The sequence below is a fragment of the Pelodiscus sinensis genome, chromosome 8 (assembly GCF_052426305.1).
Source record: "Pelodiscus sinensis isolate ZL-2025 chromosome 8, ASM5242630v1, whole genome shotgun sequence".
Taxonomy (NCBI): Eukaryota; Metazoa; Chordata; order Testudines; family Trionychidae; genus Pelodiscus; species Pelodiscus sinensis.
The window spans coordinates 27940826-27964783 of NC_143059.1; the positions used below are offsets into that span (position 1 = coordinate 27940826).

The window sequence follows — 23958 nt, forward strand, 5'->3', positions numbered from 1 at the left end:
CTAAAGGGAGGACGGTGGGGGGGAGAGAGAGATTCTGGACTGGCTTAGGGGCATTCACCTGGGGAGCACAGGGTGGTGGCATCAAGTCCCACCCCTTCTAGGCAACCAAAGTCCCACTCACCCCCCTCCACCTATGGTGGGAGCCACCAGACAGCCAACACAGGATAAGGGACCCTCTGAAGGCAGTAAGGTGGGGAGGGTTCTAGAGTGGCTTAGGGGATATGGCACTTGTCTGGGGAGAGCAGGGTTGGGGGCTTGAGCTCTATCCCCTCCCAAACACCCACCTTGGGAGCAGCTGGACAGTTGCCCCAGGGATGGAGCAGTGGAGTTAAGGCAGGCTTACTCCTACCCTCGCCCTGCACCACTCCTGAAAGCAGCTGGCATGTACAGCATTGCTAAGCTCCCTCCATCCCTTTCTCTCTGTGTGGAGATGGGGTACAGCAGTGGGGGGAGGAGGGACACCCTGACATCAGTCCCCCCTTCTCCCTCACGCCCCTCACGCACCCTGCACAGCAAGCATGGCAGTTCCATGGCAGAAGGCAGGAGCAGCATGACAGTGGATGAAGGGGCAACTGAAGTGCCAGTGCTTGATAGCTTCCTGGCCAAACCAGTCAGGATGACCTGTCAGAAGCGCTAAGATCTACTGGTAGATCTCAGTCTACTGGTTAGTGACCACTGGCTTAGAGGGAACGCTGCATGATAGGTATTTGTTGAATCTGTTTTTAGAAACTTCCCATGACAGGTATACCACAGCCATTCTTGGAAGCCAATTCCTGAGCTTACCTACCCTTTATGGTTAGAAAGTTGTTCCTAATATCTAACTTAAATCTCCCTTGTTGCAGATTAAACACATTATTTCTTGGCCCACCATCCTCTTTATAACAATCTTTAACATGTTAAAAAACTTTGCCCCCCCCCCCCTCACTGTACCCAGTTTTTTAATGTCTTTTTTCCTCTTGTCTGGACTCTCTTCAAATTGTCCTCACTTTTTCTAATTGTGATGCTCAAAATTAGGCTAGCAGTGCTGATGAGTAGAGTGGAACAAATAACTCCCATGTCTTATATGCAACATTTCTAGAAGTTGAACCTCTAAAATCTAGGACTCTCTGGTCTGGCCACATCCATGATCTGGCAGGATCATGGATAGTGTTGGACTAAAGAGCCCCGGCTGCCCAATTTCAGAAGTGCAGCCCAAGCTGGGTTGCCAGTGGGGAATGCATCCCCAGTGGGGCTGGTATGGTGGGAAGCACAAGCCTGGTGGCATAGAGCACAGCCCCAGCTGGGGCTAGAGGCAGTGGGGCCAGCAGCCAGGAGTGCAGCCTCAGTCGGGGCTGGCACAGTGCAAAACACAGCCTCGGTTGGGGCTGGGGCCAGCAGTCAGGAACACAGGGCTGGCGGCAGAGAGCACAACCCCAGCCAGGGCTGGAGTCAGCAGGGCCGGCAGGTAGGCATGGAGCCCGGGCAAGTGCCTCTGGGGGGCGGGGTGCAACCCTGGCTAGGGTTGGAAGCTGATATGGTGGGGGATACAGCCCCAACCAGGGCTGGCAGGGTGGGGAGCAGGAGGCAGCGGCAGGTATCAGGGAGCGCAGTCCCAGTCAGGAGCAGAGCCCTACACCTGGGTAGGGAGCCTTGACCTCCCCTTCTCTGGCAAACTCTGTGGTTTGGGACTACTCAGGTCCTGAGGGTGCTGGACAAGGGAGGCTTGACCTGTATTAAGACACACTTGGAATGTTACTTTTTATGCAGCTGCACTGTATTTTTTACTTATATTCAAAGTGTGATCTGCTGTAACTACCAGATCCTTTTCAGCAATACAGCCACCTAGCCACCTATTTCCTATTCTGTAGTTATGCCTTTGATTTTTCCTTTACTAAGAGAAGTACTTTGCCATTGTCTGTGTTGAATTTCCTCTTGTTGAATTCAGACCAGTTCTCCAATTTGTCAAGTTTGTCTTTGAATTTTAATCCCATCCTCCAAAATGGTTGAAACCCCTTCCAGTTTGGTATTCTATACAAATTTTATAAGCGCACGCTCTGCTCCATTATTTGTTTTCTATGTGTATTTATTGTCTTTCTTTGTGTTTTAGGTATCCAGAAGCCAGGGCTATTCAAAGAAGGATAGTTTTTCATTCTGGCCCCACAAATAGTGGAAAAACTCATCATGCTATCCAAAGATACTTGGCAGCAAAATCAGGAATATACTGTGGTCCATTAAAACTGCTGGCTCACGAGATCTTCCAAAAGAGTAATGATGCTGTCAGTATGTTACTTAAACAATTTCTCTTCAACTTTATATGCATTCATGTCATTACAGAAAACATTTTGTTTTAATAACTTCAAGTTTTTAGGTAGTCTTTCAACTAGTCTCTGCTGCAATGTAGTCTTCGGTTATGACACTGTCAGTGTATATTAATACTAGCAGTGCTGACTTCTGATTAATTCTTTAATGATAGTGAGTTTGTAATTCTCACCAGTTTAATTTCCAACACGTTTTATATTAATAAGAAGTTCTAATACCTAGGACCAAACATCTGCCTTTGAATAAGTAACCTGAAACTCTGTGTGCGTGTGTGCGCGCGCGCGCGCGTGCACTCATTGTTAGTGGAGTTGTTAGGAGAAAGCTTCCTTTATCTGTTGAGGGTGGTTTGTGCTCAGCATATTGTATGTTGTTGCTGACATGATAAAAGCATCTCCTGGGGCTGAGGAAGTACCAAGTTAAAATATAATACTACACTATGGAGGGTGGGGGTATCTTCTGATTTCCCTCCTCCCCCAAGAATTATCAGTCCTATGCTGCCTAGTCCTCTCCTGGACAGTACAATTTAAGTCTGTTTTAAGGAATGTGAGTTCCTGGTAAGGAATAATGTGCCATATTATTATCTCAAATACAGGCAGTCCCTGACTTACGCGGATCCGACTTACGTCGGATCCGCAGTTACGAACGGGGCTGCCCCAGAGTACACGGACTGCGGGACCTCGCGGTCCTGCCGCCCGTGTACTCTGGGGCTTTCTCTGCGTCTCCCTGGTCTGCAGACCAGGAAGACGCAGAGCAAAGCCGGAGGGGCTCGGGCAGCCCAGGGGCACCTGGGCTGCCCGAGCCCCCCCCCCCCAGCTTTGCAAAGCTGCGGGGGGGCTTGGGCAGCGAGGCAGCCCAGGCGTCCCTGGACTGCTCCGCTGCCGGCTTCCCCGCGGCTTTGGAAAGCTGCGGGGGGGGCTCGGGCAGCGAGGCAGCCCAGGCGCGCCTGGACTGCTCCACTGCCGGCTTCCCCGCGGCTTTGCAAAGCCGCAGGGGGGCTCAGGCAGCGGGGCACCCCAGGCGCACCTGGGCTGTCCCGCTGCCGGCTTCCCCGAGGCTTTGCAAAGCCGCGGGGGAAGCCGGCAGCGGGACAGCCCAGACGCCCCGCGGCTGTCCCGCTGCCGGCGTCCTCAGAAGCTTTGCTCCCCGTCTCCCTGGTCTGCTGGTCTCCAGCAGACCAGGGAGACGGGGAGCAAAGCCGCGGAGGACCCAGGCGGCGGGACCGCGGTGCGTCTCGGTCCGCCGCCCGTGTCTTCCTGGTCTGCTGGGGTGGGGGTGGGGGGCTCAGCTAGTACGCCCCTTCCCCCCAGCAGACTAGGCTTTTCTCCGGACGCCTGTGGCAGAGCAGCTGGGGTGCTGCCGGTTGGTCCCGCAGCGCCGCTCTGGGCGCTACTGGTCCAACCCAGCAGCACCCCAGCTGCTCTGGTCCCGATTCAGCCGCTGCTGGTCAGTTTCAGCAGCTGCTGAATCAGGACGCCTGGGGCAGAGCAGATGGGGTGCTACTGGGTTGGTCCAGTAGTGCCGAGGAGCGGCGGTACTGGAGCAACCCAGCAGCACCCCAGCTGCTCTGCCCCAGGCGTCCTGATTTAGCCGCTGCTGAAACTGACCAGCGCTGACTACAGGAAGCCCGAGGCAGAGTTGCTCTGCCCCGGGCTTCCTGGAATCAGCTGCTGATCAATTTCAGCAGCAGCTGACTTGGGGACGCTTGGGGTTCTTAAGTTGATTCTGTATGTAAGTCAGAACTGGCGGTCAGTTTCAGCAGCGGCTGAATCTGGACGCCAGTTCCGACTTACATACAGATTCAACTTAAGAACAAACCTACAGTCCCTATCTTGTACGTAACCCGGGGACTGCCTGTAGTTATTCAGACACTTCAAGTTAAACAGAGCGGATTAGAGAACAGTAAAACAAGATACTTAAAATCTTTGTAGTCAATAGAGTCCAATTAATGCATAAATGGTTAACAGAAAAATAAAGATGATGCTTACTGATATTTGACTTAACAAAACTTTATCAAATTGAAGTGAAGTTTCTCACCACTTTCAGCAGTTATGCTGACCAAACTCTGTAGGTTAGGACCCCACCCCAGAGACAAGTGAATGCTTCCTTTGTTGCATGAGGGAATGTGGAGAAAGACAGTGGTGCTTTGGGATGTTTGTCCCTCACTTACATATTTTCTCTTGAAAAACATTTCAAGCTAGGCCCAGGTTAGGGAACTTCTTTTGGGTTAGGGGCTGCTGATCCACAAAAAAATCAGTTGGGGGCTGCACAAAAAGGAGAAGCCAAAAAACCCCACCCCACCTCACTGGTGTAGCCCCCAACTGAGAAGCAGAAAGACACCCCCCTACACATTTCCTTTGCACATCCAAACCTATGGGGGCCTGAGCTAGAAGATTTTGTGGGTCCCTCTAGGCTCTGGGGTGGGGCTAAAATGTGGGGTTCAGTGTGTGGGAAGCAGGCTTGCGGGCTGTGGTCTGGGCAGGAGGAGAGTGTGGGAATGATCTTGGGGTGGGAGAATTGGGCAAGAGGTGGGGTGCAGGAACGGAATAGGAATGTGGGGTCTTGGCAATTTGAAGAGGGTTGTTTACCTAGCGCAGCTCCCTGGGGATGTACTTGGCTCCATGTCCCCTGCTGCTCCAGGCACAGCCTCTTGCTGATCCAATTGGCTGTGTTTATGGCTAATTGGAGTGTGTGTGTGTGGGGGGGAGGGCCTCCAGGCAGTGCTTTGCTGTGCTGCTGCTTTCCCAGCTGGCGAGAGGGGGAGGGGAAAGAGGAAGGGCCCAGGAGAGCTTGTGACTCTGGCCCATGAAGCTCAGGGTTGCCCCCTCCCCTCCATCACCTCCTGCAATAGGGAGCCAGGACTGGTGTTCCAGCCCTGTGGGGAGTGATGTGGGGGGACCACAGAGCTGGAATGCCAGCATCCGCTCCCTTATGTTGAGGGGAGGGGAAAGCCTTGAGCTTTGGGGCCTGATCCAGGCAAGCTGTCCGAAGAAGTAGGTTTTGCACACAAAGGCTCATGAAACTATGGATATTTTTGTTAGTTTCTAAAGTGCCACAGGACTACTCGTTCCTTTGTCTAGGACAAGCCATTTTCCCAAACTGAAGTTGGCAAGGCTATGGGGTTTGGAATAGATATTAACATGATCATACAGGGAAATACATACAATTTTACCACACATTTTATTTGGAGTATACTAACCAGCTTAATATGAATTTTCTAATGCCACCTTTCAAGATATGCCTTGTACAAAGATTATTACATTAGTTTACAGGGTCTGAGTACAGGAGTATATTCTGTCACAATTTTCCCAACTTTTTTCCCTTTTGGAAATATTCTAATTCTATTTTTTAAGCTAAAATTTAATTTCAACTTTGTTAATTCTTTTAGAATGTGCCATGTGACTTGGTAACAGGAGAAGAGCGTGTTCTTGTTGATTCAGAAGGCAGACAAGCTACCCATGTTGCTTGCACTATTGAGATGTGCAGTGTTACTACGCCTTGTATGTATGAATAGTTATTTTCTTCATATACATGAGTTTCTTTATATGCAATGATGTTTATACCTGTGTTGAAATTATTAATATAGAAAACTGCCAAACACTAATTTATTCATAAATATTTTATAAAATCAAAAGACCAATTGTTCTAAACATGCCTAAAAAGCCTAATTAATAGGCAAAATGCTATATTCAAACAGTAACAAAACATTTGTAAGAATTTAATCAAGATACTTACAAATGGGCTGTTAAACCCAGGGTTGCTCAAACCCATATTGGTAAGCTCTAGTGTGGTCAGGCAGGTATTAGCAATGAACCTTTGAAGAGTTTACTTTTTATATCCGTTTACACAAAGCGATGTCATTGGTCTCCAATTTTTTTTTTTTTTTTTGCTGATGTCAGTAATTGGCATTCACCCTTATTTCCAGTTTTAATCCAGGTAAGATTTATGACTGCCTCTCTTCTCATGTCCTTTCCTTCCCTCCTCCTTCTTGTGCAACAATTTTCCCGTTGAATCTGGGTTCACACATGATTTGACATTAGTGTGTGATTTGGAGAAGCACTGTGCTGGCTCGTTTTAAGACCGATTTTCTGTGTTTTATTTAAAACTAGCTGAAGTCACTGCTATCTGTCAAAGGCCAGCTTTTTAGAAACTTCCCCATATCGAACAAGGCTTCCTAGTTCGAACTACCTAGTTCGTGCCGCGTGTAGCCGCGCGGCACGGGGTTCGAACCAGCCAGGATTTAAAAATGGCGGCGCCCAGCTTATGCAAATGAAGCCCGGGAAATTCAAATCCCAGGCTTCATTTGCAAGTGCGGTATGCTTACATTACCCTCCTATTTCGAAATAGGAGGGTAGTGTAGACATACCCATACTGAATTTGAATAATTCTTCTAGGAAATAATTTGTTCCTTTTGTGTTGCACTTCTTGGAGATATGTACTTCATATGTAGTTATGTCATCGAAGTGCTCTTCACCTAGCATTGTAATTTTCCTGTTTTTAAGATGAAGTGGCTGTCATTGATGAAATTCAGATGATCAAAGACCCAGCTCGAGGATGGGCCTGGACCAGAGCACTTTTAGGTATGTCCACCAGTATTGAAACTGAGCCATATTACATTTAATAAGGAAGCACCCAAGTGTATTAAATGTAGTATTCATTATGTTGAGAGATGTGTCCAATATAATATGTATAATGCAAAATATGATTAAAATATTTTAAAATTGTTGCTTCTTCACAGCTTTGCTTTAACAATGGAAAGATCTCTCTTACATAAAGTTACTTTTCTACTTTCATCTGTCATTTTGCTTTCCTTTATGTAAATGTTACCTGGCAAATTATTTTAAAATGCTATGTTTTTCTGTTCTCCAGATTGTCTCAGAATGTATTTGTTCTTATCTGTTGCCTACTTGAGTAGTAAAGAAGTCTTATTTTATCCTATAACCTACTTATTCCACTTTTGTATAAAAAATTTCCTATGATGGTTGAAAAATTTTAACTATAGGTAATCCATCAAAATTTTAATATTAAAATTTAGTGTTGAATTTGTTAGCTTGACCAATAATAATCATTTGAATAATCTTTTAAAATGTAAATAGAAGTGGCTGATTTTTTTTTTCTGCCAAAAATGCATTAAATTATAAACCAAATTTCTTGTAGGAAATTTTGGAAAAAATGTTATGGTATTATTCAATGCAAATCTTGAATTTTTTTCTTTTCAAAAACTTGAAATCTCATATTGACATTTCCTTTCCCTTCCTTTACCGTTGAATTAATCAGAATGAAGAAAAGAACGAAACATTCCCTTTCCTCCTGATTTTCACTTTTTCCCTATTCTGACCTTTTATGAATGTCTCCATCTCTTGAAAAGTTAGAGTGGAAAAAGGAAATTAACTTTTCCATAGTTGCAGAAATTTTGAAATGTTGGCATAACAAGTTAGTTTAATTTTTCCTTTATCAAGTGAAGTGATGTAACCGTAGGCACATGTTCCCACCTGGGGCAGATGAGAAAGTGATAGCATCTTGGTACCCTGATCAAGGCACCAAGAGTGCCTGTTAGGGATGTTAGATAACATTTATTTTAGTACTTGTGTAGCCACATATGTTTTATTGGTTACATGGTTATTAAAATGCTCCCTGGGGGAGGGGCGTTAAAAATTGGCTCCTCACACAGACTGGCTCCCATCTACTGTCCCTTGCTGTTGCTGCTGATACAGAAGCAGCAATATGGGATGGTAGCAGTCCCTGACTGTGGGGGGCCTGAGCTTCCTATGACCAGGGGCGTGCCCCAGCATTATGCCTCTTCCTCTCCCCTGAGCACTACTACCTCTGTGGGAGGCAGGTGACTCCATGTAGCTGGCATGTGCAGAGAGCTGGCAAGCCGGCTCCCCACATGTACCAACTCCTGCTTGACCTCCCCTCCCCCTTGAGCGTGAGAAGCATCAGTGCATAGAGAGAGGTGGCTCTGTGGGCTCTAGTGCTCATGGGGAGCCAATTTTTAAGCTAGCTTCCCCAGCACCAGCTCCTGCCTGCCCCCTGCACTGCTGCCTCTACAGGAGGCAGTGGAGGGGTGGGGCAGGGAGCTCCATGGGAACTAGCAAGCTACAAGAGCTGACTTAAAAGCTGATTCCCCATGGGCACAGCCTCTTGCGTACCCCCCCTTTGCTGTTTCTGAGACAGAGTTAGCAAGGGGTGTGTGTGTATGTGTTTGTAAGTGCATATAGCTGTTTAAACGATTAACTGATAAGCCTATGCTTATCAGTTAATCGTTTAAACGACTCTATGCTGACATCCCTAGTGCCAGCAGAATATTAAACTTTTAAAATAGTTATCAAATGGATGACAACTGATAGGGTCAGTAATTGCTCCATTGAGACTAAGCAGTGTATATAGTGGTTTAGGCAAAGGCACAAGTAAAAGCCACAGTGACTATGGAAAGGTAGGAAGAAAAAAATCAACAAGGAAAGAAATTTCATTCTTTGTTGTCATCTCCAGCAAGTGTGATTTGTTCTGCCAACACTCAGTATTGCTGATTTGTGTGAGCACTGATATTTTAACACTTCGCTTGGTTGTTTTTTTCAGGACTCTGTGCTGAGGAAGTTCATATTTGTGGAGAAGCTGCTGCTATTGACCTGGTGACAGAGCTTATGTATTCTACAGGAGAAGAAGTGGAGGTAGCTCTTACACTTCCCCTTTTTTCTCCCGTCCAATGGCTATAAAGTTGTGTACACAGTATTCATGTAATCTGTTTTTTAAAAAGTATCTAAAATTTTGCAAGTGACTCATTTGAGAAAATATCAATCAGTTCTGCAGGAGTCAGATCTTGTGTTTGACACGCTGGCTAGGTCTCCTGAATCAAAGCGGGGCTTTCCTGGAGATGTTGCAACATAAACAAAAAAAGTTGTCACCCTTAAGAGAACAATGGGTTTTACAATTTCTGATTACTTACCCAAAGAGAATGCTAGATCTATCCTGAGGCCTCCTTTATATGCCCATTTTTCCTAGAGGTTATAATACCCACCTTTTGCTCAGGTCACTTTACTGTTACTTGTTCTTCAGAAATCAAAAATCAGTGGAAGAATTAAGATGATAAAAAGGTTAACATCTGCCAAGGATAACCACTGTAAAAAGAAAAATGCACTCAGTGCTGTTAGCTACCTTCATATGCTCATCTGCAAGACTAGAGTCTTCTGTAAGAGATATTTTACAAACATAGATCCTGATCTTGATAGCATTCTGCATTCAGGATTCCCACATTGGATAGCACACTTTTTTTCTCTCTAACAATAATACGGTCTTTCTTACATTATATATGTCTGTAATGGAATCTAACTTAAAAATAAAAATGGATCAATTTCTGTCTCCTGAAGAGGGTCTTTTAAATTCTCAGTTTGAAAATGCTCATGAGAATGTTCATTATGGTTTGGAATGCATAAGGGTGTGCCAGCTTTTTCTTCTGGGGAGGCACACCATAGTCATAAGATTTATGACTGATTTGTCACAAAGTCACATTTTTATAGTAATTGTAGATTTTGCAAAGGGTTTTTGTATTTTGCCTAGACAAAACTGCTGTTTAATCCTAGGTCAGAAACTACAAGAGGCTTACCCCTATTACTGTGTTGGATTACGCACTAGAATCATTGGATAACCTCCGTCCTGGTGACTGCATTGTCTGTTTCAATAAGAATGATATTTATTCTGTGAGTCGGCAGATTGAAGCCCGAGGATTAGAATGTGCTGTCATATATGGCAGTCTCCCACCTGGTAAGATACTTAGCTTTATCTTGGTTTTAAAGAGAACACTCTGTTTGTTGCTGCTATCATGAAAATAATTTAGTAATGAGATTTTGTTTTTCTTTATATCTAGATATTGAATTAAGCAAATTTTTGTTAACTTTTATTATGATCTTGAAGTTAGATTTTTATCAGAAGTGTAATTTTTATTTTGTTCTTCCAACAATACCTTCATTTTATTTTGATTTATCCATTTTTCTGGGGACACTTGCAAAAATTAACATTCATACATACATGTCTGTTATGCCTTTGTTCAGTGAAATGTAAGAGCATGTAGTCTTTTTTGTATAACCTCTTTTGATGGGGAAGGTCTGTTTCATATAATGAAACACTTATGACTGTGTTCTAGGGACAAAACTTACCCAGGCAAAGAAATTCAATGACCCCGATGATCCATGTAAAATTCTTGTTGCTACAGATGCCATTGGAATGGGGCTTAATTTGTAAGTACTCTAAACAGCTTGTGGCTTGTATTTCAATGAGACAGGCATGCTGGTTTTCCTCAGTCTTTCTGAGTTTGTTTAAAGTGGATAAAAGTCCATTGGGTACTCTACCTAATATGTGAGTGCATGTGTCCACAGTCAAGTTAAGTGGTGGCTGACCTTACTGGGTGAAGCTATACGTTTTAGATACTGAAAATAATTACAACAATTAAACTGCTCATTTAGAACTCATCCTGTTGGCACTGAGCATCTTCAGTTGCTTTTCAATTCAGTGGCAATTGAGTGCTCAGTTCTACAGAAGATCAGGTTCCCTGATGTGAAAACTCGTGATGGGCATTTCAGAAACCTGAGAGGTCTTAGTCAAGTCCCAAATGTTACACTATATTTTTGTGATGTGGAAACACTGGACTCTTGAGATAAAGAAGTGCTGAATTAGGGGAAATCTAATTACTCTAGGTGTTCCTTCTTAAACAAGACTGATAGGTGTTGGCCTGGTTTGAGGTGGAGGGGGCGGGGAATTTACACTGCTATTGTGCATTTTATATCTGTTCCATGGCTAAATAAAGCCCTCCAGTGCTTTCAGTCTGGCCACTTTAAACATTAAAATAACATCTGTAGTCTAAAGACCTACCTGCTTTGTGAAAAGAAGGGACCTTGAGAGAAAAAGTGACTCCTTTCTCTCAAGTAATTAGTTTTATGGAAATAACTTGCATGATTGAATAGAAAGTCTGCAGTGTAGTTGTAGCTGTGTTGGTACCAGGATATTATAGACACTAGGTGGTTGAGGTGGACCAACCATTTCGTCCACGGAAGATGGCCCATTAAAAGATATCTTCTCACCCACCTTTTCTCTATAAGAGAAAGTCGTCAATGAGCTTTTGTCTGTTTTTTGTTTAAATATTTCAGGAGTATAAAGAGAATCATTTTTAATTCTCTAATAAAGCCAAGTATCAATGAAAAGGGAGAGAAGGAAATGGATGCAATTACAACCTCTCAGGCTCTACAAATTTCTGGCAGAGCTGGAAGATTTAGCTCAGTATTCAAGGAAGGGGAAGTCACTACAATGCACCATGATGACCTTGTACTGCTGAAAGAAATATTGAATAGGTCTGTTCCTCCCATAGAGGTAAGAGTCTTAAATGTTCTATTCTCACCAAAGTGTTTTGGAACTGCCTTTATATATTGTGATCCAGCATTATTCTTCATGGCACAACTCTGAATCTGCGTAAGAAAAGTAAATTGTACAGTGTCATCATTCCAAATGCGTGGGTATTTGCAGGTTCTATAAAACTTGTGAAGTTTCTCACATGCTGCAGCTGTTCCTCCAGACTCTTTTGAGCTTTGCCATTTTGGTTCTTAAAATTTCAGGCTGGTGGTGCCCTGTGGTGGATTCCAGGGAGTATGGTGGTGTCTTGCATTTTTTTCTGTTGGATTTTTGCTTTTCAGAGATATTTTAAAAGATTTTTTTTTTCTTTAAGAACTAATTAACATTGCTCTCTCTCTTTCCTTAGACAGCTGGCCTGCATCCTACTGCTGAGCAGATAGAAATGTTTGCATACCATCTCCCTGATGCTACTCTATCAAATCTAATAGTAAGAATGATTAAACAAATAGAAACATGAGCTTTCATTTTTAAAATGACTTAAATGTTTCCTTATCATTGCTACTTTACTTCAGTCAGTGTAATTAAAAAGCCAAGATGCTATTTTGGAGTGTTTATTAAGCAATTAGACTTTTATATTATGAAAAAGAAGGGTTTGTGTTATCCAAGAGGAGGCTTTGTTTAAAACTCATGCTGACAGAATAGACACGTGTATTTAAGTTTCAGACTTTGAAGTTTTAGAAAGCAGTCTCCAAGAATACAAATAATCTTCATATTATGTTTCATGTTCAAAATCTGATTATAAAATTCCCTACTTACAATTGTAATATGTGATACATATCCTCTCAGACACACAGATCAGTGGTTGAGTGGATGTGTGGTTTATACTTTCCTAATAATAGCGATACTAAAAAAAACCCTAATATTGTGGACTTATTTTAAAATAATCTAATTTTACATATGTTTCAAGCACAGGTGGTGAGGAATATGTATGTATTTACATTCGTTGATCTCAACTTCTGTGTTTTCTCTCTACATTTTCTTGCTATCTCAAAAATTCTAAAACCAAGAATAATTTAATGGTTGAATTAGCCAGTACAATGAAATCTATCTTGTGTTACGCTAGTGACACAAACCTACAACTCTTTAATGTAGAAATAACTGTCTTTATGAGATCATATTATGTGGCCTATATGTATGCTATTATATGTCTAAGAAAAAGTTGTTTTACCTGTTTTAAATACAGTGTTGCATACTTTCTATGCTGTTACTGAATCTGCATTACAGATATAATTTTTAAAGGAAATTGTGTCGGGAGAGAGCAAACACAACCTTTACAAAAATGATTGGGCTTTTTAAAAATGTAGTCAGACTTTAAAATAACTCATCGCGTATTCAGCAGTTAGTATGGCAATATGAAAGTTGACAGCCGTCATTTGTGATACTCGTTGAAGTTCAGATTGAGGTTAAGACTATTTTTTTTTCTGGACAGGATATCTTTGTGAGCCTCTCACAAGTGGATGGGCTTTACTTTGTCTGCAATGTTGATGACTTCAAATTTCTAGCTGATATGATTCAGCACATTCCACTAAACTTAAGAGCACGGTATGTGTTCTGCACAGCACCCATCAACAAAAAACAGCCTTTTGTTTGCACCTCTTTGCTAAAGGTAAGTTCTTCAAATACACATTACTAGATTTACCTGGCATTGCTTGGGTCTGATAATCCGGCACCCCCTGGGTCCTAAAAGTTCTGGATTATCGGAAGTTTACTGTAATTAAGTAAACTTTAAAAAATCCCAAAACTTAACCTAATAGTGAATTCATACAATTAAGTGCTGAATTATGTGACCATAAAGGCTCTTTTTCATGATGTAATCCTGCAAAGCCTGACTTGGGTTATCTTCAGTGGCATTCTGGCCACTGAAGGCAGTTGGAACTACTCATGTAAGTTAGTCCCTTGCTCTGTGACTTTGTGGGTTTTTTTATACCAAATGCTGCTACATTTGTTTCACTTTGTTTGGACAAAACACTTTTTCTGAGTAAAAAATATAACGTTTTTGCTGCATGTCAGTGAAATGAGGAAGTCTCTTATTTGTGTGAAAATACAGACCTATATTTTACAAAATAGCTAGTGATTTTACTTTTCTCAAATTCTGATTGTCTCATTTAAGCTACTGAAAAGGGCCTTATCTTCAGAAAATGCTGAGCTCCTAACCTCTGCACATCAGACCATTGTCCACTGACTGAGGATGACTAGTGATTTTGAGTGCTCATTTGGAAGAATTTAGGCCTTGACGTGATTAAGCTGTCTGCTGGCAAAACAGCTAAGATTCCCAAGTATCAGTGGTTAACTTCTTTTAAAACATATTATTTTATCTGAGAATAGTGTCCTTGTTAGGTCCTGGAATGAGTATCCAACATCACTTTCTCAGTTGAGAAGAATAATCAGAAATAAGAGAAGTATTGTTGGGATTCCACAAAACAATGACTGGCTGATGATAGATCTAAAACAATGGAGAACATGCAAGGAGGAGATCATCAGGCCATGAAACTACTCTCATTTTTAGGATAGTTGCATACTTCGCTTCTTATCTGTGTGTATCGCCCATAACAAAATTGTTTTAATGAGGCACAGGATGGGAGAGATGACTCTTGGGTTGAATAGTTACGTAAAACTAATGTGTGGTAGCTTGAAGAAAATTCTAAGCTGCATAAAGTAAACTGTTTTGTTTGAAATATGTGCAAACTTTCAGTCACTTATTAAAATATAATAGCTACAAAACCCTCACACTCTTAAATGTCTATTCCTTATCCTTCAGCAATAGATGCTTATTCTTAATAAATTAATTCTGAAATCACAAGGGATATTGCTTTTCTAGACAAACATCATTTGACAAAGTATTCTGTCACAGACAGAATGTTGATTCTGTCAGTTCTACTTTGGGTGTGTGCAAGCCCAGTGCACTTGTGTCAGAGATTTTTCCCTCACCAGTACCTGTTAGGGCAGCTTGCGTCCTTTTCTTCCTCATGTCCATGTGTAATATCATCAAGTGCAGAGCTGCCCAGCTCTAAGTTCTTTCTTCCACCTATGATGGCTGTTGAATCATGCTGCCTCTTAGGGATGTTAAATTTAGATTCTGTGACTAATCAAATAGTTGATGCAATTTGCATTGACTATTCGATTAGTTGATAAGGGCACCTCTGCCTTTGAAGTGTAGCAACAGCCCCAGGGCTGTTGCTTCACTTCAAAGGTGAAAGTGCTGTGGGGAGCATAGGGCCAGCAGGGGACTCAAGCAGTCCATGCTCCCCTTAGCATTTCAAAGTGTCAGATTCTCCAGCTGACCCAGGGCTCCACGTGGCCCTGCTGTTTTGAAGCGCTGCATGCAGCCATGGTTCAACACTGCTGTATTGAAGCACGCCCTCTCGCTTCCCTTCTTCTCCCCTCCCACCTACCCTCCGCCCCCCCCCCGCTGCCTCTTTTCTGATAGGCAGCAAGGGGGTGAGCAACTAGTCGTTCACATCCCTAATCCCTACCTCACCCTCTTCATCTTCTCCAGTAGGCCATCATTCTGGCCCCTCCCAAGGGTTACATCTCTCTTACTGCCTTTAATGCCACTCTTCTAATTCGTTACGCTGACATTACCACGTCAATGCATATTCAATAAGGGTTACTTTTCTCTCTTCCTTATTTGTATTTCCTCCCTTTACAAGTGTTAAGGTGTCCTTTAGGTTAGCGTATTTATGATTTCACTCCATTATCATATATGCCAATTTGTTGCCATGGCACTTTTGTAGTTGTATGTTCTGTCCAAAACCTTCCATGAGCTCTGGTATCAGTTCATGTTGTGTGGTTGGCTGATGTTATGTACAGAATTGCCCCATACACTTTTTACTTCCACTTCCCCAAAACTTAAGAATTACCTAAATGTATCTGTGTCAAGCTAGGCCTGGCACTGCTGAAGCCAGTGTATTACAGGGTGCGAGTCTGCAGTTTCCTTGTATTATTGCAATATAATAAAGCAGAATATAATGCAAAGCAGTGAATATAATAGAGATAAGTTGGCCCACTGGACTAGAAATCCTACTATCAGATCGCAGTCCCTGCCATTTGGCCTGACTGTGGCCCTACCTGTTTTTACAAATCACGACTTAGCAATGGGAGGACAAGTGTTTCCGTATCTGGGATGACTAGCTGTTGAGAGGCTGATCCAAAAGTGAAGTGGTGCTGATAAATGGGGAGAAAGTCAATCCTTTGACCTGTTCAGAGATTTGAATTTATAGGCACCGTCTTGGATTCACCAGAAGCCAGGGTGCTCCTTTTGTAAACCAGCTTACAGACTATATTAGGCATTTTGTTGGACCTGAATGCCCGTTCTACCGTGACAGTATGCAACTTTCTCAGGCTTCCGGGCCGCAGTGGCCTCTCATATTTAGCCTCTCAGGAAGCTGCATGGCTGATTGAGCATGATGCGCTTCCCAACTCGTCATCCACTGGACATGTTGATTTGCCAAGAGAAGTCTTCACCTCTTTGGACTGGTGGATGGATCTAATCAATGTTGTGTGGAACTTTCTTTTGTTCCCCCACCACCTACTTTGACTCAGGTTACAGAAGCTTCTGCCTTAGGTTAAGGTGTCCACCTGGCAACTCTGCTGATCTGTCCAGGATTTAGCTTTCCTCACAAAAGGAATGTAGCTGAGAGCTATTCATCTAGGTTATCATACCATTCTCCCATCTGAAGGGAAGGATTTTGCCTGTTCTTATGGGCAACAAAGCAGCAATGCCCTCCGTGAACAGACACAGAGGGAGTATCTTGACACGTATGCCAAGAGGCAATACTCTTTTGGGAGTTTTTTGTGTTGCCAATTTTGTCCGTATCAAACTGTTACATTCCAGTATAAAATGGTTTGGCCCATCAGCTGAGCAGATTTTTTCACCAGTTACCATGAGTGGTCTCTTTGTCATAGACTTGTTTGCAGTCTGACACAACAGGAAGTGTTACCAGTTTTGTTTGAGAGCAGGTCACAGTCCAGAGTTTCTGGCCAATACTTCTCTGTTGCCCTGGAAAGACAACCTCATTTATGCTTCCCCTCTGATGCCACTCTTTCCCAGAGTGGTGTTAAAAAATCAGACTGAATCATGCTCATGTGATCCCTGTTGTCCTGGGAAAGCTTACAGCATTGCTTTTCTGCTCCACTGTCCCTTTCAATCAGGGCTCTGTTAACAAAAAACAGATTCAGATCTGATGACACAGGACCACAGTCGTCTTCACCCCAAAGCTGAGACTCTTCATCTTACAGCTTGGATGTGCCGTGATTTAACCTTCAGATTGAATTTGTTGAGTCACCCGAAGTAGAATGGGCATGTGCAATCACTTGAAGAAAAAACTAAGTGGGTGCTCTTTGAAATATGTTATACATGTCCATCCTGTGAACCATCCTCCTTCCCTTCCAAATCAGTGTGCCCAATAAGAAAGAAATGGGCAGGTTTGTGAGGCAGCTCTGCCTTTTTGTCATCACTCAGCACCACAAGACAGCAAAGAGTTGCATGTACCACCAAGGGAAAAATCTGCACACACCCAAAGTACAGTGGACATATCTCAACAGTTACAAAAAATAGTTACTAATCTGTTCTGTATTTGCTAGTATTATGATTTTCTTTTGTTATACTACATGACCTTTACAACAGAAAGAGACACATGTCAACACAGACAAGGAGGATATATTTGTACTCCAACTCTCACCAATAGATTCTATTTTTCAGGCTTTAGGATAGAAATTTGAAAGGGTTTTGTGAATTAGTATGGTGTAAAAAATACTCAGTTCTAACAGACTAATATAAGAACCTGTTGAATCTGTTTATTTTCCAGTTTGCGAGGCAGTTTAGTAGAAATGAGCCTCTGACATTCGACTGGATATGCAGGCATACTCACTGGCCTCTGGTTCCACCAAAGAACATCAAGGACCTTGTACACCTTGAAGCTGTTCATGATGTTTTTGACCTCTATCTGTGGTTAAGGTATTGAAACTTTAATTTTATTTTGGTTTTCTCCTTTTATATATACACAGCCCATGGACAAATGGAAGCCATGTTTTTGTGTTTGTGCAAATTTAGCACTGTATGGGAGTATGCCTGATCATTAGAGAAAATCTTACCAGTACAACTGTTGTTAAGGTTGTACAAATCAGTATGTTCTTCAGAGATTGTAAATGTGGCATATGGGTAGGAGCAGACAGGCAGTTTCCTGTATACCATATAATGGTAAGGCAGCAACTTGCTATCTGCTTACTACATTGACCTACAGTGGCTCTTATGTTGGCAAGTTTAAAACATATTTTTCTTTCAGTTATCGATTTATGGACATGTTCCCAGATGCCAACCTTGTACGGGACATCCAGAAAGAACTGGACAACATTATACAAATTGGCGTACGCAACATTACGAGGCTTATCAGAGCTTCAGAAGCTACTTCTGCTTCTGGTGCTATAACTGTGCCAGATGACTTTCCTCTTCAGAGGACTAACATTAATGACAGGATGTTGAACTTGGAAGATCTTCCAGCAGCAAACCAAGAGCAATTCTCAAGTGGCACAAAGGTCCCAGGTCAGAGGAGAATGAGGGGATCTAAAGCTTTGGGCTACAAACCTGCTGACATACAGTCAGATATGAAAAGTCATGTACCAGGATCTCTTGCTTCCAGACTATTGCGTGAAGGACTCCTTACTCGAGAAATGTTGAAACAGTTGGAAAGAGAGTGGCAGGTTGGCTACAATAATGGAAATGTCCCAGCTGAAAAGAGAGAGAGTCGGAATGATTCAAAGGGAATAGGGAAAAAGAAAAAGTGAAACAATGACCTAATTCCATTTAATTTTTGTTCGCAGAATAAATACTGTGTTAGTAACTTTTTCTGTCATCTCTGGATTACACTGGCTGTTGCATTTTTTTTCCTGGTGGCTAGTTTTATGAAGCAAATATTCAAAGCTGAAGTTTTATAAACTGAAAGGTTACTTTGTTAATTTGATAAATGCTTTCCTCATAACTATGACATTCAGCATAAAAAATACTGTTGTGTTCCTATATAAAGGTTTGAACCTAAAACATCCTTACAAAATATATAAACTGTTTTTACCATAATGGTCAGGTATGTTTCCTTAATAATGAATTGGCTAATCATTCCACACCTTCATATAGTACATAGTTCAACAGATAAGTGCTATAACTGTAATATACAACTTCACAGGAAATGAGATTAGAATCTTGTACTTTTCAACTTTGCCTTCTCTAAAAATATGAAATAAGTAGGTGGAGAGCATTTATCTGTTAATATCTTAGTTGTGAGCAACTCAGAGTATTTCTTACAGAATTCTAGAGGAAAGGTCACAGCTTTTTAAGTTCTTTGTATCTGACAGTTTCTAGAGGCTAAAAATTGATATATTAAAAAAAATCATTCTTTCCCATTGAGAGAGCTAGACATGCTCTTATTAAGGCAAAGCCAAAAAAGGTTGCACTGTAAAAATATGAACCTGTGAATGGATGTTTTTGTGATGTTACTTGTATATTCCCTGAATTACTTGCTTAATGCTGTTTCTTTACTTTGAGTAAAATCAAAAGTCCATTTGTCCTGACTCTTTTACATTCCCTTCATGAAGGGTCATGTAAATGCTTCACGCTATGGATGTGATTCCTAGTAGGGCTATAATTGACTAGTTGACTATCCGATAAGCAAAAGCTTATTGGATAGTGGACCAGCCGCCCTTGCTGCCTCTGTCACAAAGAGGGAGCAAAAGGGGGAAGAGGAGGGGGGTTCTAGGGGGAGCCGGCTTAAAAGCTGGTTCCCTCCAGCTCCGTGAGATGGGGCAGGGGCGCAGTGGTGGCGCTTCCTCTTTGAAATGCACATTTCAATCTTGTGCATTTCAAAGAGGAAGTGCCACATGGAGCCTGGGGCCAGTGGGGTGCTCTGAGTCCCCCGCTGACCCCAGGTTCACGTGGTGTTTCAGTCTTTGAAATGCACAAGAGCCCCCTTGCTGGGGCTCTTGTAAATTTCAAAGGTGGAACGTGCACTAGTGCTTATCAACTAATTGAATAGTTGATGGAAATCTCATCGACTATTCGATTAGTTAATCTATATTTAACATCCCCAATTCCTAGCTCACGTAAATGCATTTAAGCTAGTTTCCACTGAGATAATGCACTAAAAATAATAGTGCAGCTGTAGTAGAATGGGCAGCAGCAAGTTGCCCCCTTGACAAACCTGCTGAGACCCTGTGGATACATATTCAAAGAGACTTGCATGGATACAAAATTTGTATCTGCATTTGTGAAAATAAGCTGCGGATATGCGCATTGATGTTTGTGGATATAAAGTGCATAGCCACAGATTTGCAGGGCTGTATGTATTCAGGGTGAATAGTTCCTGCCCCCACTGCCTGTGCTACTGTGTCAAGAATCTCAAAATTGTAAATATGGCTACTATTTTGGCACAGTAGCTTAATGAGAGCTAAAGTGTGTATATCTACATGAGCTGGGAATCATGATCACAGGCCCAAATGTAGATGTAGCTTCTCCCCAGGGGTGGCCTGCGCCCTCTGCTGTTGGGGGGGGAGAAGTCATGCTGGCTGGCCCCCGTGGTCATTCTGGGGTATAACTTATAACCCAGAATGACCACGGGGGCCAGCCAGCCCGGGGTCAGTGGGGGACTCAGAGCCCCCCGCAGGCCACCCCTAGGGAGAAGCCACATCTACATTTGCTGCCCATTCTACTACAGCTGCACTGATATCCTTGCTATCCACCCCTCCTTTCCATTTGACGAGAAAAAATTGCATTTCATTATCCTAGCACAACCAAGCCATGACTTTGGTTTAAGTTATGATAAGAGGAAGCTACATACCAAATTTGGTGGTCCTAGCTTTTAACCGGACTCACAGACAGACACACAAACTCGCTCAAATATATAATAGACTTTATTTATTTTTTAATTTTAAAGATCAGCCTTCATAATTCTTCATTGTTGGGGGAGGAAGTAAAATCTACAATTATAGATCAGCTCTAAAAATCTAGAGTGCAATGTGCAGTGCATGTTAGACATCCATGACCTCTGTACCTCTGATACGCTGTTAAGAGACGTTTAACCAGCTAGCTTAAAATTGGAAAGTTGGTTGTTTAGTTTGACCTTTCTCCAGTTGGATGTTATCTGGCTAAGTTCTCCACAGACCCTGTTTTGACAGGTTTTTGTAATGCCTTAATCACTACATACTTCAAGCAATTGGTAGAAAGGAGGGGAATGCTCTGGCCTTATTGCACATGTTCATAGGCATTCTAGTCCTGATAACTAAATTAGTTTGATTTAGATAATTTGAAGGTGAAATTCTGTCTGTGGCCTTTCTTCAAAGACACCAATAAAAGTGTGTAAAAGCTGAAACTCCAAAGAAGTGATCTTCAGCACTGGGACATGTTGTAATGGCTCTGGGGAGGAAGTCATTCTGCTTCTGCTACTGTACTGGATTCTGGAGAGATGTCGTGGTACTGTTGGAATATTAGAGCTCTTCTCATCAATTACTGCAAACTGGAAAGCAAGTTTTAATTTCCTCTTAATGGATTCCTGACTTCTTAAAATGCCTGGATACAAATGTCTACTGATTGGGTTGAAGGTTTAATTTGTGTCCAGCTGTGTTGTATTTAGCTCTAGTTGATATTGAGTACAACAGAATCCACGAACTACTGTGTGGAAGCAAGTTAAAGCACTTGTTTCTTTTACTTAGTTATTTTTAGGCTTTGTCTGCACTTCTAAGATTAAAGTGCAGCCATGACAGTGCTTTCATGTGGCAATGGAGTCTCACAGATCCAAGGCTGGAAGAAAACTACTCCCCTTGTGGAGGTAGCTGACCTCAGCACTGGGAGAGCTCTCTCCCAGCTCAGTGCGCTCTACTTCCCTGTAGTTCCCGCTGTTGCAGGAAGTGGGGTGGGCCTTACCACTGCTGCCACGCTGCACTAGCCCCCCTGGTGGTCCCCAAATCCACCTCCTCAGGGGACAGGGTGCCACAGCGGGAGAAGATGGCGTAATTGCAGGAAAGGGCAGAGTTTGGGGAATGGATAGCTCCTTCATAGAATCATAGAATAATAGGACTGGAAGGGACCTCGAGAGGTCATCGAGTCCAGCCCCCCACCCTCAAGGCAGGATCAAGCTCCGTCTACACCATCCCTGACAGATGTCTATCTAACCTGTTCTTAAATATCTTCAGAGAGGGAGATTCCACCACCTCCCTTGGCAATTTATTCCAATATTTGACCACCCTGACAGTTAGGAATTTTTTCCTAATGTCCAATCTAAACCTCCCCTGCTGCACTTTCAGCCCATTACTCCTTGTCCTGTCCTCAGAAACCAAGAGGAACAAATTTTCGCCTTCCTCCTTGTGACACCCTTTTAGATATTTGAAAACTGCTATCATGTCCCCCCTTAATCTTCTTTTTTCCAAACTAAACAAGCCCAGTTCATGAAGCCTGGCTTCATAGGTCATGTTCTCTAAACCTTTAATCATTCTTGTCGCTCTTCTCTGGACCCTTTCCAATTTCTCCACATCTTTCTTGAAATGTGGCGCCCAGAACTGGACACACTACTCCAGCTGAGGCCTAACTAGTGCAGAGTAGAGCGGCAGAATGACTTCACGAGTTTTGCTTACAACACACCTGTTGATACAACCTAGAATCATATTTGCTTTTTTTGCAACAGCATCACACTGTTGACTCATATTCAACTTGTGGTCCACTATGACCCCTAGATCCCTTTCCGCCATGCTCCTTCCTAGACAGTCGCTTCCCATCTTGTATGTATGGAACTGATTGTTCCTTCCTAAGTGGAGCACTTTGCATTTCTCTTTATTAAACTTCATCCTGTTTACCTCTGACCATTTCTCTAACTTGCTAAGGTCATTTTGAATTATGTCCCTATCCTCCAAAGAAGTTGCAACCCCACCCAGTTTGGTATCATCTGCAAACTTAATAAGCGTACTCTCTATCCCAATATCTACATCGTTGATGAAGATATTGAACAGTACGGGTCCCAAAACAGACCCTTGAGGAACTCCACTTGTTATCCCTTTCCAGCAGGATTTAGAACCGTTAACAACAACTCCTTGCTGGGACTCCCAGGAGATTATTCAATTGCTCCAGCCAGGGGTGGCCCGGGGTCTAGGAGTTTTACGCTACTGCCTTAATGCATTATATGTTCCATACTCAGAATAAGTATTTGATTAGGGTTCTGAAATGTGTGTAACTGTTTTCCAAGTTCATGTAACTTTTTTATTTACAAAGCTAAACAGCTATTGGACAGATTATGACACAGACTTTCTCTGGGCTCTTGTTTTGTATCTGAGGCTCACGTTCAGAAGGGTTAGAAATTAGGTATGGTGTGTGCAAAGATGAAAACGGCTGACTTTCATATAGAACATTCTGTACCCCCGGATGCTGTTGTTGAATTCTCTGATGACTTTCAAACTTAGGGTTTAAGTTTTTAACTTTTAGGCTACAAACTTTAGTCCCAAGCTTGAACTTGAGTTCAAAACCCATATTCCTGCTCTACTCCCAGCTTCCATTGTATTTTGATAACCAGTTTATTTTTTAATTGTACACAAGGCTGCTTTTTAATATATATTTTTAGTAAGGAAGGGCTTCATTTGGATACTTAGAAGCATAAACTGAAGTCTTGTGTTTGAGCAACAGCCCTTCTAATGAGGGGAAAAAAAGGTAAGTAACCACACAGCATTCTTTGGTATTTTGCTGAGATTAGCACTTCAGCTTAATTCATTGCTTGTTCCCATAGTGACTCCATAGTAACTGTTGTAAGAGCGCTGAAATTTATTCAGGCATTTCTAGGACTGACTTTCATAAAAGAGAGTTTTCTTTTCTTCTGAGCTAATGGCACAGTTGTCATTAGATTCAATTAACATTGCTGTCAAATTGGCCTCACATGGTATGATCAAAACTAATGTTGCAAAGCTACACTAGGAACTCATTTTTAACATGGATTTTGTTTGCACAAAACAGGAAATAGTTTGGACAAGTTCAGTAAATTAAGCTATTGGAAACCAATGCCACTCCAAGTAAAACCAAGTCAGGACAAACCTAATATTGCCCTCAAATCCAAAAAGCCATCAAAAGGGTCACTTTTTTTCCACCAGTTTGCCGTCCTGTGCTCCTGGGTGAATTAATTTTTGTCCAGACTTGAACTCATTCATATAAAGTATTTTGTTGAGATGAAACTCGGGGGAGAGGGAGATGTTAATTTTTTGAAAATTTTGTATAACTTTTTTTAACCACATCTTATTTGAAAA

General features: G+C 42.4%; 1 protein-coding gene across 1 annotated transcript in view; it reads left to right on the top strand.

The window, feature by feature from the left end:
• Positions 1-18533, top strand: part of SUPV3L1 (Suv3 like RNA helicase) — a 35705-nt gene extending 17172 nt beyond the window's left edge. Inside the window, exons 5-15 of the mRNA XM_075934940.2 lie at positions 2087-2255; positions 5684-5795; positions 6798-6875; positions 8875-8966; positions 9876-10056; positions 10436-10529; positions 11436-11655; positions 12041-12121; positions 13124-13300; positions 17502-17650; positions 17979-18533. Coding sequence (XP_075791055.2) covers positions 2087-2255; positions 5684-5795; positions 6798-6875; positions 8875-8966; positions 9876-10056; positions 10436-10529; positions 11436-11655; positions 12041-12121; positions 13124-13300; positions 17502-17650; positions 17979-18477 — 1852 coding nt within the window. The 3' untranslated portion in view covers positions 18478-18533. The remainder of the gene's footprint in view (positions 1-2086; positions 2256-5683; positions 5796-6797; positions 6876-8874; positions 8967-9875; positions 10057-10435; positions 10530-11435; positions 11656-12040; positions 12122-13123; positions 13301-17501; positions 17651-17978) is intronic.
• The last annotated feature ends 5425 nt before the right edge of the window (positions 18534-23958 follow it).